This window comes from Doryrhamphus excisus, chromosome 5, assembly GCF_030265055.1.
Source record: "Doryrhamphus excisus isolate RoL2022-K1 chromosome 5, RoL_Dexc_1.0, whole genome shotgun sequence".
NCBI lineage: Eukaryota > Metazoa > Chordata > Actinopteri > Syngnathiformes > Syngnathidae > Doryrhamphus > Doryrhamphus excisus.
This window is the reverse complement of record NC_080470.1, coordinates 23191578-23205182: the sequence shown is the minus strand read 5'-3', so window position 1 is coordinate 23205182 and position 13605 is coordinate 23191578. Positions and strand designations below refer to the sequence as shown.

The 13605-nt window shown below is 43.0% G+C and overlaps 1 protein-coding gene across 2 annotated transcripts in view; it reads left to right on the top strand.

Moving 5' to 3' along the window:
* The first annotated feature begins 3057 nt into the window (after positions 1-3057).
* farp2 (FERM, RhoGEF and pleckstrin domain protein 2) overlaps positions 3058-13605 on the top strand; it is a 32163-nt gene continuing 21615 nt past the window's right edge. For both annotated transcript variants that reach the window (XM_058072808.1, XM_058072809.1), the window contains exons 1-2: positions 3058-3205; positions 3627-3845. In XM_058072808.1, coding sequence (XP_057928791.1) covers positions 3645-3845 — 201 coding nt within the window. In that variant the 5' untranslated portion in view covers positions 3058-3205; positions 3627-3644. The remainder of the gene's footprint in view (positions 3206-3626; positions 3846-13605) is intronic.

The window sequence follows — 13605 nt, the reverse complement described above, 5'->3', positions numbered from 1 at the left end:
CCCTCCGCTATCTGGTTCCACCCAACGACTCTCCAAATTCACACCTATCTCACCCGTGCAACTCACTGAAATAGTAACCGGTATAAAAACTCCAACATGCTCCCTGGATCCTATCCCTTCTTCATTCATCATCTCCCCGCTGATCACAAGTATCATTAACTCCTCCCTTATTACTGGATCCGTCCCACAGTCTCTCAAGCTGGCGGCAATCACCCCCACACTCAAAAAGTCTGGTCTCGATCCCAATAACCTCTCCAATTTCCGTCCCATATCCAACCTCCCCTTTCTGTCCAAAATCCTTGAACGTGTCATAGCTGCTCAACTTCAAACTCACCTCAACTCCAACAGCCTGTTTGAATCCTTCCAGTCCGGTTTCCGTCCCAAACATAGCACTGAAACAGCTCTTCTTAAAATCACCAATGATCTTCTTCTCTCCTCCGACTCCGGCCATCTTACCATCCTCATCTTCCTAGACCTCACCGCAGCCTTTGACACCATTAGCCATTCTATCCTCCTGTCCCGCCTCAAAACCAGCCTCAATATCACTGATTCTGCTCTGTCCTGGCTCCAATCATACCTCACCAATCGTCAACAGTTTGTGCAGTTTGTGCTCCTCCTCCATAGTCCCTTTACCTCAAGGTGTTCCCCAAGGTTCGGTGCTTGGTCCTCTTCTCTTCATCCTCTACATCCTTCCACTTGGCAATATCATCCGTCATCATGGCCTCAATTTCCACAGCTACGCTGATGATATTCAACTATATATTTTTACTACCTCCATCAACTCCAATATCTACTCCACCCTCACCAACTGCTTAGCTGATATCAAAACTTGGATGGAACAAAATTTTCTTAAACTTAATAGTGACAAAACACATTTTATCATCATCGGTCCCAAAAACATCACAACACCCACCCATAACTTCTATCTTCAATTTGACAGCGCCACCCTCACTCCAGCCCCGCTCATCCGCAACCTTGGTATCCTCCTGGATCCCACCCTTTCATTTGAACCCCACATCAAACAATTAACCCGGACTGCATTTTTCCATCTTAAGAACATAGCCCGACTCTGTCCATCACTTACATTCTCTGCCGCTGAATCCCTGATCCATGCATTCATCACAACCAGAATTGACTACTGCAACAGTATTCTTTACGGTACACCTTCCAAAACCCTCAACAAACTACAATATATTCAGAACTCCGCTGCCCGCCTCCTCACCTCCACCTGCTCCCGTCAACACATTACCCCTGTCCTCCAAAACCTCCACTGGCTTCCCGTTCCCCAACGCATTCACTTCAAATTTCTTCTCATAACCTACAAAGCCCTCCACAATCTGCCCCCCCCCCCCATATCTCACAGACCTCCTCCATCCACACAATCCCCCACGTCCCCTTCGCTCCTCAGACTCCAACCTCCTGTCACTCCCCTGTAAGACCAAGCTCCGAACCTGGGGAGACAGAGGCTTCTCCATCGCTGCCCCACCCTCTGGAACTCTTTGCCCCATTCACTCTGTGCTTGCCCTTACCTTCCCAGTTTCAAAAAACAACTAAAAACCCACCTGTTTAAATCTGTTTTTAATGTCTAACTTTTTATATCTGACTGCTGTGCCCCGCCCCGCTTTTACTCATGTTTTAACTGTGTATTAACGAATGAATGTTGTATTTTGGTGTGTCTTCTACTGTTTACTTGCTTTTATTCAACTCCATTCTTCTGTAAAGTGTCTTTGGGTATTTTGAAAAGCGCTATACAAATAAAATGTATTATTATTATTATTATTATTAAAATATGCCAAAAAATAAAATAAAATATGCCATAGACATAAAGTATTGTCATACAGGTCATACAGGGTAATGATGAGCATCACATTTACTTACTCAACCAGTGTTTTGTTTTACATTTTTGTGGAAAGTACCTCAAATATTTTAGCATGCTTTTCTTGTCTCCCAGACTGCAGGCGTCCTCTTTCTGACTCGCAGAGGGCAGCGGGAAGAGGCTGGCGGAGAGGGAAAAAAAGGTGAGATGCCTAAACCTCTGCCAAAAAGAATGCAGTAAAGGTCACAGAGTGTACTGTGAATGTACAACTTGGCTGTGTAAAGAGTAAGTGTGCCTATTTTAGATCACTGTGGAGAAAGCGTTGCTAATGTTGTTATGGCTTAAATAATGCCATAGTAATCATATGATGCATCACTGCAAATAACATCTTTTTCACATTTACAAAAAACATGTCATTTTTTCTGTTTTCCTTGTGTTCCATGTTGTTTTATTTTAAGAATATGCCGATAATAAACCAGCTCCCGGGGCAGACTTTGGACACCCCTGACCCATAGATAACGTCATCACTTACACATGAAGGCCTCATTAAGTATATAACTATAGTATCTATCTATATTGTTGCCTGTATAAATAGCTCACAAATAAATTCTGATTATAATAAATAAATGAATAAACAAATGTAAAAATTAAGGAAAACGCAGTCAATGATCTCAGTGTTATTTATTTAACTAATAAACGTATTTTATTTACTTGGATTGGAGCATTTGTCCACCCTCAGTTCATATAGTACATTCAACACCACTAGGGGGCGTTGCTTTACAAGGAGTGATCTTTTTCACGCTTGTCTTGAGCAGTTTAACTGCAGACTGAACTGTCATTTAGGTGCAGCATAATAACTGTGCGTATTCTAAAATTAAACTGGACGGGAGCCATAAAGCGTTAAAACAGAAGTTGTTTTCTGGGAATCGTGTCTAAATATGTCCTCGCGTGGTTACGGTAAAACCTGTTGCATGGCACCGGAGGGGGTCGAACTTTAACCCAGATTTTAACCCAGATAAATTAATAACGACATGACCGGTTTGTTTGCAGTGTCCAATCCAGGCGACCATGAATGTTTGACAAAAAAGTAAATTCCACCGTGTTAATAGTGAGCCACATGGTTTGGAAGGACGGCAACATGTAATCCTGTCATCATCCATCAGGGCTAATTTGAGCCGAGTTGGGAGCTCAATTCTAGCTAGCCAGAGCTGCAACACGACGCCACATATGCAGCCAATCAGAAGCTGGCTTGGCGCGAAGCAGCCAATGAGAAAGCAGCGTCTATGCGCACTACTTTGGACGACTGCACGGCGGCCATGGACGGGACGAGTGGTGTTCTCGCTCATGTCCCAAACTTTTAGCAGTTTACCTTCGACACCAGCTTGAACGGTAAGTCTTTACTCTCTTCACCTTTGTTTTCGTTTTATTGTAAAACGTCTTGAATAGTTTTGCAGGATTCATCGCCAAAGTTAGCAAAACTCGCCACGAGCGCAGTGAACGAAAAAACAACGCCACGTTAAAAGTTTTTTCCGCTCCTTAATGACGTTTTACTGTTGATAAAAATGACGAATGCAACAGTGACGTAATTGTGAGACATCTACGTCTCCCGAAACATGTTTCTATTTATGCACCATCTGGCTGACACTATCAAAGTTTCTCATTGAGCTTTGTCGGCTTAAACTATGAATACTGAACATTAGTGATGCCATACATACAGAGACCACAGTAACCCAAGAACATTACGGCATTTGGTATGTCACAAAACCATGATTTTCATATGTGTGTCATTTTGTGTTCCTTCTTTCCTTAGGAGCTGCTCTGAGTAGTCATGGGGGAAATAGAGGGGTCATACCGGGTCCTGCAGACCCCAGGCACGAGGCTGGGAGCCCAGTTCAATGCAGGTATCAGCACGTTGGAGCCGGGTCAGAGCCTCAGCGGCAACATGATCAGTGGGACCAATGGCCAGGGTCGAGGGCTCCAAGTCCGTGTACAGGGGCTGGACGAATCCCAGGAGTTCTTTGACTTGGATGTAAGTGTTTCCTCCATGTTCTGTTGCTCACACTGTGATAAGTCTGTTGTTGGTCACACAGCAGGCTACTTTTGACCCGGTTTGCGTGTTTCTGCCTGGCTCGGTGACAGCTGCAACATGGCTTTGGTGCTGAAATCCCTTCCTCTGTCTTATGGCGTCTTATTTGGCCAAGCAAGTGTAGATCACACCCTCACACTTTTAAGTTTCTGCTCTGTGAATTCTTCTGTATAGGCCCGAGGAGGCCATGCTTGATGGTGTTTACACTTCTAGATAAGATGGATGTCTTCACTGAGGACATCAACCCTATGAATGGGCATTGTCCCAATCTGAGGTGATGATTAAAAACCAGTAACTTAAAGGAGGTGGAGGGTTGCTTTCATGGATTTTGCCTTGCAATGATTAGCTTAATCACTGCTGACTCACATTACAACACAGTGTTCACTCAGATTGTGAGACTTACTGTTATTTACTTTTTGTTACAACAGTCCAATTTAACTATTTGGTTGAAGATCCTCAGATGAGATCATGCATGTTGGCGAGAGGTATTGTTTTGATTGTGGTTGTTTTGGAAGCATAGTTTGTTAGTAGGGCTGTGCAGAAAGGTCTATATCAGGAGTTTTCAAGGGGAAGAAGTCATAATTTTTACAAGAATAACTAGAATATGAGGAAAAATAAACAGAAAATACCTTTTCACCAGTATGACAAAGCTGAGATGCAGTTTTTTTCTTGAAATTTTAATAACATCTTAGCATATCTCCATGTTGCTTTACCAAATATCAAAGTGGCCCTTGCATCCTTTCATTTTTTTACTATGTAGCCCTAGAATGAGGCTGCCACAAGTATTCACTTTTGTGCCATTTTGACCCCAGTTGGGACAGCAGAAAGTAGGGATATAAATGTAGTTGACGATTTGATGCGCATCTAGACCGGTTAAGGTTAAGAGAGGATTCAAAAACTATGTATTTTAATAACAGAAGAATTTTGATACCATTCAATACAGTACAAACGACACGATTCAACGGTTACATTCTACTAAGTAGACAATTGTATAAAAGCGTGATTCTTACTGATTTTCAAATGTGTAATAGACCACACCCTATCCCCCTTCCTGTAAGGCAGGGGTCTCCAAACAGGGGTCTTTTTCTGGTAGGGAATCAGGAACTCCAACCACTTCTGCCTGATGTTTGCCTCTTTAGGAATTGTAGACAAATTAAGCTTTAGCTTACACCTGAAGAAACACTTCCTTGGAAACATTGCTAACACAACTTGGGGGAGGGCAGAGAGCGTATCTGGACTACAGTGCCCGGCACTCTGTGACGTCACAGAGAGACAACTTTTTGAAACCGAGCGTTCAGGGCCATCCCAAACATGGCTCACTTCCAAATGCGCAAACCTCATTATCTAATCTTTGGCATCGTTTAACATGAGAACACAATATTCTAACTACAGCCAATCACGGGGCACATGTAGACAAACAACCATTCACACTCACATTCATACATATGGACAATCTGGAGTCGCCAATTCACCTGGGAGAAAACCCACGCATGCACGGGGAGAACACGCAAACACCACACAGAGATGCCCGAGGGGGTGATTGAGCTCGGGTCTCCTAGCTGTGAGGCCTGCGTGCTAACCACTTGAACACCATGCAGCTGTTCATTAATATATATAAAAAAAAAACATGAGTGAATATTTAGAATGTGGATCCCCTGTATGTCCTTCGTACATTTTCATGACTTGAAAAAAAACAAGACAGGGCATGATAGCATAACGTTTTCTTTGTAGCTTTATAAATAAAAAAAAACGACGTATCATGGCTAATTTTCCCTCCCTCCCTGCGGCCCACTTTCACAAATTGCAGTCCTGTGTGAAATACTGCTGCAGTTGCATGCTTGCACCCGAACATAGCATAAAAACGCTTTCAACAGTGGAACCATGGTGCATTTCCGTTGTCGTTGATAGTGCTTATGTCGGACCTTATTACACTTTAGTACCGTGAATCTTCATGAAACCCGACCTCCTTTTCAACTATTAACATCCCAAACTGTAGCAAGAATTTTGCAAGCAGAGTTCTGCACTCACGGTCTTCACCTTCAAATTGTAAACTATCATTTTGCACAACGGAATCTATCCATAGACAAGATTGAAGGAAGTTGCTTTTCCTCCCTTTTCATTATAGCGACCGTAGAGGAAAGTTGCAGCAGTCGGTTTGCGTGTGCTGATGCGCTTTCCTGTCGGCGGCGTCTGGCCAACTTGCTGCAGGAGTCATTCAAAAGCCGCATAGGAAGCAATAAGGAAGTCGCTATAGAAGAGCAGGCTTCCTGTCAGGAATGGCGACGTCTCCACTGTGAAAGAGCTTAATTGATGAGGCTTTAGCTTGAATAAGTAATGATTGTGTCAGGGTGGGCTATCAAGACTAACTGCTGTGCCCGAGTAAATCCTCAAGTAGCCACAACAATAAGTCTTGTGGCAGACGCAGCCATGGCGCACTGCTGAGACCAACATTTCATAATCTAGCGTACCATATGTTGTCTCAAACTCTTGAGACCAACACAAGGTGACAGTCGCATGTTTAATTTGTGCGGAAGTGGCTTCATGGGGTGCTCAGCGTGAACAAAAACAACTTTCAAGATATTTTGGAGGGGAGGGGCGGCTTGAGGCAGATTTAAGATGGGGACGCCCGATACTGAACTTGAGCTGTGGGTTCTAAAAGTAAGTAGTCGGCATGGAAAAGAGAATGTACGGGAATGTATGCAGCTATGGCTGTGATCCTGCTGGCTTGTCTTTTGCCAAGAACAAAATGGGCCTCTGAGTGCCTTCCCTTCATTCAGTCCAAGGCATAGTGGGCCGGTTAGAGAACAGCATCTTTTTCTTTTGTACAGAAGCACTGTTGAGCGAATAACGTCAGCGTGTTTGACTTTATGACCAGCAGAACTTGTGCAAAATGGGGCAGTCTGAAGGAGGGCTGCATCATTATGAAAAAAAAAGTGTCAATCTGTGCAATATGTTCAGGTCAGTGGCCACTGTGTTTTTCAATATATTTTCAATTTGTAAAAAGCTTCATGTGTGTACGTTATTACAGTAATTCGTAATTTTTCATGGTGAATTAGTTCCAAACCCGACTGTGGTAAGTGTATTAAGTAGGATTCCTGCTTTATAAGTTGAATATTATATCATAGTTATGGCCTGTTTTACGATCTTATAAATACGGGTTTTAACATCTCTAGAAATGAAATAACACCAATGTAGTCACATACTGTGTTGCTAGTTTTGAAAAGTTAACGCTAGGTTATAAATTATGCCTCGCACGTGTATTGTTGAAGTTTGTGGCAATAAGCCGAATAGTTGATCAACTTTGAGATTCCACACGCTACCAACAAAGCAACAGGACAAACTGAAGGATACCAGCGCTTAGCTTGCAACTGACAACATTGCTACAAAGACTCCGCAAGATGCTCGTTTGTTCTGAGAGTTTTTTATTTTTAAAACTGAGGGTTATTTATAACTTACCAGCTCAACAGAGGGCACGTCTTTTGTGCTGAAAGACGGGTCGTTTTACCTTGTTGACAGAAGTAGTGATGAAGTGATGCCAGCGACAATGCAAGTGAAATGGCAGTTTTTGTGATGCAGCACTTGAAGTAACATTTGGATCACATTTTTGTGTGTGTGCGAAGACAACTGGAGTGAAGCAGCTGCAGTACTTTTTTTCCGAGCTGTGTCCTTTTTCTTTGCCGACTGTATACAGGAATAGACACCAAATTGCAGTGGCGAATGTTTGAAATGGTTGTGGCCTTCCAGCGACCGAATGCTCTCTCGCGCTCCGGCAGCTCAGCGACTGCACAAATGTTGCCGCACTTTGGCATGCAATTCATGGGAACCGATGATCACTCGCTGCAGTAAAAGTAGCGCAGCGTTGTCTGTCGTGTGAATGCCGGGGAGTCACCGCGTTCACACTGTTGCCAAGATCATCGGGAAGTTGGGAATTTCAGTGTCAACTGCCAATGCAAATTGAACACGCAGTTAACAACTATGGTGGCAAGATTATAACGTAACCTCTATTGCTTGTACTGTTGTGTGGTAGTACGCAGCTCAGATTAGAACATTACACACAACAAAAACTGGAAAAATGTCTTGCAGCTTTGAATATCATCCAATATTGATTAAATCATACATATTTTTGGACTATTTGTGGAGTATTAGAAAATGCTTGATCAAGTGATATCCCTCAGAGAACAATTTACTTATTTATGCATCTTATAGGTTTACGGACATTGTACTGGCAGCTAGGGATAATATAGTGGGGTTCCAGGTGCTGAATTAAGCTTTTAAGCTCGATAAAAGCTGCCTGTTACCTATTATCGTAATGATTTCCCATGTGATGCTGCTTCAAGTACATGATGAGAATGTTGGTGTTAAACGTCAGTGGTTCTGTGCCACCACGGGAAATTTGTGCATAACAAGTTTTGCACACAGACACGGACTTAACACTCTCTGTTGTTGGGTTCTATTCGACTGCCGTAGATAGATGTGCTGGGGCTGAGTATGGAATCAACTGCATTTCTATAGGAGTGCCAATTATCAGTGATTTTCAATGCAGGCACGCAAATATAGCACACTAATACAACTAACAAAAGGAATATTTTTATACCAGTCCTAAATCCTGCGAACTGTTGCATACGAGAACATCGCAAGATTCCATGGGGTCTTGTGAGTTTCCGATGTCACAACTTTAGGAAGTCCATGTGTTTTGTAAGAATTGTTTATCTAGAAGCAAGGTAGCAAAGGGCAGATATTGTTTTTCATGGGGAACCTATGACCTACCTAAGGGTCACTGCTCCTCTGTTCTTACTACTTCTCAGACAGCACTTTTGCGAACAAAGCACAGTTTAGCACCTTCATCCAGTGATGTCCAATTCTTATTTACTATATGATATTAGCCATTAGCCCGTAGCTGCTTAACAGGGGCGTTTTCAGCTGTTTTCATATTGTAAAGGGGCTTTGCGAACACAGCGTCTTCTGCATGGGAATCGGTGTGTTGCTGGAGCACTTTCTCTGCATGAAGTTATGAAAAAGTGATTGAGGCAACCAGAAAAAGCTCACATATTATTGCAGTCAGCCATCTTTTCAAGGCAGGTTTTTTGATACTGTTGCATTTGACCTCCATATATTGTACACGTAATGAGGGAGCTGGTGCCTGCTCATGGTTCTGGTTGCACGTCTTCAGCAAACAAATCAAATTAGTTCTTGGTGCTTTTATGTTTTTTACCTGTCATGGTCCTCGTCATCATCACCGTCACCAACAGCAGTAGACATTTGCTTACATGGATCTTGTCCTCAGGCCCCTCCCACTTCCAGCACAGGAGAAAGCTCAGCCTTGTATTTTTGGGACAAGGAGGCAGGGTCAGCGAAACAGAGGCTTCTTTGATGCCGCTCAGCCTGCCCCTTAGCTGGCCTTCACTTCTCGCAGCTCGCTAAAAAGGCCAAGAGCGACCATGTGGACCCTCGCTGCGTAAAAGATGGCGGTGCAGTCAGTCAGGGGCATTCATGGGTGATGCAAGTGGACAGGCTTTGCTTTTGCTGTTGGCAAACAAGCGCATAAATACCAAGGTTGACAACCGCAAGGGATGCAGGAAGGGTGGTGTCCCTTCAGGGGGAGCTAGTACGCACTTGGAGCTGACCAGTGGGGGAGGGGACCGACTTGGGAAGAGAAGCCCCGCTAAAGTTTGGGCCAGGAATTTCAACCACAGTGAATAGAGCATTACGCAGGATTTTACTGGCCTTTTTTGGGGTGGCTGCAGCCTTAAATGCCTGATTTTATGCAAAAAAAATTTTAACTTAATTGTCTGTGATAAAATGGTGACTAAACAGTGCAAATACTCTAAAGGGTCATTGCACTAACAAACATTACATAAATACTACTTTCTATACAAGCTGCACACTGACTACTCTAAATATAGCCAACTTTAATTTAGAATTCTCCCCTGAAAAGAAGGGTTGAGATACAGTATATGCCGTTATGACTATTATCATCATATTTGAAAAAAATCAGGAACAAATCACCCACAGGACTGCAAACTATCTCTGATGGTCCAATTCTATTAGTGGTAGGCTGCCACAAAAAATTAAATGAATTTGTATAGGAAACACTGTATTTTCCTCCAAAACTCACTTATAGTGTGTTTCATCTGGTGGCATTTTTACACATGGTGAATAATCCACACAAATGAGTGGTGTCATCACACGCCTACATTGTTCTCAATGTAAACAAGGAAGTGGGGTCGTGGGTGGGCCACACGGGGACATATTTGATTAACTTGGACAGTTTGAGCGCTACTCTGGGACAAATGCGATTGGTTGGCTAAAATGTGGAGGGACTTCGTAGGCATGGGATAAAGTTGTACGGTCACGCATTATTAGTTGAAGTTGCTGGTGGAGTGGATGATCAAACTGGTTTAACATGATCATGGCACACAGCCTGGGGTTTTAATTTGTCAGAGGAAGAAATTGACACTGTCTCGGTTTTTGTACTTTTGGTATTTGTACCGTTGTGTTTTTGTTGGACCTTTTTTAATTTATTGGAACAAATGAATTACGTCTCACCTCGCTCAGACTGGTCCTGATCCAGTAGGCACAGGTGCACAGAGCAGACTGACATTTGATCCAGATTCCTGCTCTTTATTGGCCGAAGAAATCAGCAATCATCTGAGCAAGCATCTGAATTACATAAACAAATCATGTTGAAATATGCTTTGCTGCGTGGAGTCAAAACCTGTTTGACGGTTGTAATATGCATGCTAGTCCAGTAGTTGGTGATACCACTTTGTTGCTGACACGACCGACATGATTATTCATCTGTTAGTTCTAAGCAGCGTGGTGTAAACGTCCCCTTTTAAACGACTTTCTGACAGAGACTCTTCCGGAAGCCTAAACTATGCACTCAGCAGAATATACGAACCCTTAACACCCCACCCCCATTGCCAGTGAGCGGTTCCTCCAGAGTTCACGGCTACAGTATGATGTTGACGGAAGGTCCACCCAGGATTGAAGATATCTTCTGACGTGGCTTCTCGCAGCCAAACATCTGTTTGTTATAATCCTTGCAGCTTTCTGAACTTGATTGGGTGACCCACTGACCTTCCAGCCTTGGCACTTCTTACACATTATACACACACACGGTCAGGGTGTGAGCTCGCCGTCACGTCACAGCATCACTGATTTGCCTGAAATTAAAAATGCCATATGTTGTTTTTAGCTTGTGACCCACACATTCAGGAGCATTTCAGCTTACATGATGATGTTTTTTTTGCTACTATGCATGTATTTGAGTCAAGGACTTCTACAAATAAAAAAAAATATATATATAATTGGCAGTATTTGAGGATAACGTACGCACAACGGGAACCTGGTTAGCATTGCTAGCAGTAAGTCAAGCCTGTTCCCGGTGAATGCTGGCCTCTTCCAAAGTTGCACTTTGTCACCGAGTCTGTTTATAGTTTCTAGAGACAGAATTTATAGGCAGCAGTGAAAGAGGGTCCAGTTTGGGGGCCTTTGACTCATCTCTGCTACCTATGGTCCTGATGGCCTCATCAGGATCTGTGGGCCGGTTTGCAGCAGAGTGTGTAGCTTCTGGGATGAGCCTCAGCACCTCCTAAATCTTGAGACCATGGTTCTCAGCCTGAAAAGAGTGGACGGAACCCTTCAGCTCGGGAGTTCAAGTTCTTGGGTTCTCGATACAGCGTCTGCGGTAATGCGATCGCTCTACCGAACAGTCGTGGTGAAGACAGAGCTGAGTTTCCTCAGTTTACTGGTCAATCTATGTTCCCACCCTCGCCTATGATCGTGAGCTTTGGGTCATGATCAAAAGAACGAGATTGCGGTGTCCGAAATTAATTTCCTTCATAGGGTGGCTGGACTCAACCTAAGAGATTCTTGGAGTACAACCGTTGTTCCGTCACATAGAGAGGAGCCAGCCGAGGTGGTTGAAACATCTAGTGTGGATGCCTCCCTGGTGAGGTCTTCCAGGCATGACCAGCCAGAAGGAGGCCCCTGGGGCAGAACTAGGACACGCTGGAAGGATCATGTGTCATAGCTGGCCTGGGAACGCCTCAGTGCCGGGAGTAGGGTTCTGATTGCATGTGTCAAAAAAATAAAAGTGAAGTGATCATGATTGGTCCATGCCATGTACCGTTTGACTGTTGTTGCTGTCATGAAGCGTAAAGATGGTATCTTTGAACCTGAAACTATCTGCTTCAATGCAATAGACCAGGGGTCGGGAACCATGAGAGCCATGAAGGCCAGATATTTTAAAATGTGTATCTCTGAGAGCCATATACATTTTTTTAAACATTGAATGCAATAAAATGTGTGCATTGTTATGTAAGACCAACAGTTTTAGATATAATGGGCTCTTTATAATAATAATTACGTAATAATTACGTAGACCAGGCACACTACCCCACGCCAATGGGGTGTGGCCAGCACACTTTCGTGAGCAGCGCAGTGTCTAATAATAAATCAAATACTTGTTGCCATTAATACAACTTCTGCTGCTGCATGGTTTTGCACCGTACTCCGTATATTTAATTCTTTTGGCCATCTTTGTCAGAAGGCTTGCTTCTGCAGCTTTAGCTATTTGGCTAAAGGAGGAAAGTTTACATTTACATGTTGACATCTCAATGACCGAGGTAGACTACCGCATTATCCAGTAATAATCAAGTTTTGGTGTTTGACCTGGAAAATATCATCAGGAAAGATGGATATGGTCGGCCATATTGCAGTAGAAAATAGATGGACGAATTAAAATGCATAAGAAAGTTTTGATTTTTAATATTATTTTTAACAGTGATTTCTGTGATGTTTACTTGAAAATGTTAGCAAAAATAAATTTTTATTGTGGTAAGAAATGCTTGAGCGCCAGATACAGTCATCAAAAGAGCCCAACCTGGCTCCCGAGCCATAGGTTCCCTACCTCTGCAATAGACGGTAATAATTAAGTATTGCAGTGATTGTAGGTGTTCAGACTTGCACTGAAACGTGATTTACATAGTCAGAGTGGAAGTCGTGCGTAGATCGAGGACCTCCTGCAATCAGATTAAAAGTTGGCTTGATCTGGCAGGAAGTACTAGACTTTTTTTGTTAGTTTTGGTTGAATTGGTGTTCGTAAAAGTGCGCCAGAATGTGGTGATTTCCAGTAAATGATGACATGACATTGCCCCTGGAACGGCAGTCATTGAACCCTGCAGAATGTTGTAAAGTGAGACAAGACACCTCAAAATGTTCCTCCAGTTAGCCGTCTGGATTGTGAGTTGAAACAGAGTCCAAGACGACCCGTGGAAAGTATTTAATAGCAGATTTTGTTCTCTGGTTTGGGGCTCACTGAAATCCAACCCTGTGGAATCATGGGGAAAATGAGTATTTCACTGCAGATTGTTACGTTATTAGCTTATGGTTTGTCTGCATGTATAGGTTGTATTTTATTATTATTTTTTCAATGATTCATCAAAGTAGTGAAGAGACAAGCTACAGTGCATCCCTAGTCGCTCCATGGCTTGGAATACTTTCACTAATGCAGGGCAGTTCTTTTTATATGGCCTTTTTAAAAATACTATTTTACATTACAACCAGATGTTTGAGGCTGTAATTTTCCCCAAAAAGTTGTGCTGCAATTCCAAACCTCAAGTGACGTGTGCGCTTAGCAAGTAGTAATTAGTTCTTCGTTTAGTGAAAATAATCTCCTGAGAGCTTGCAGGGAGCCAAA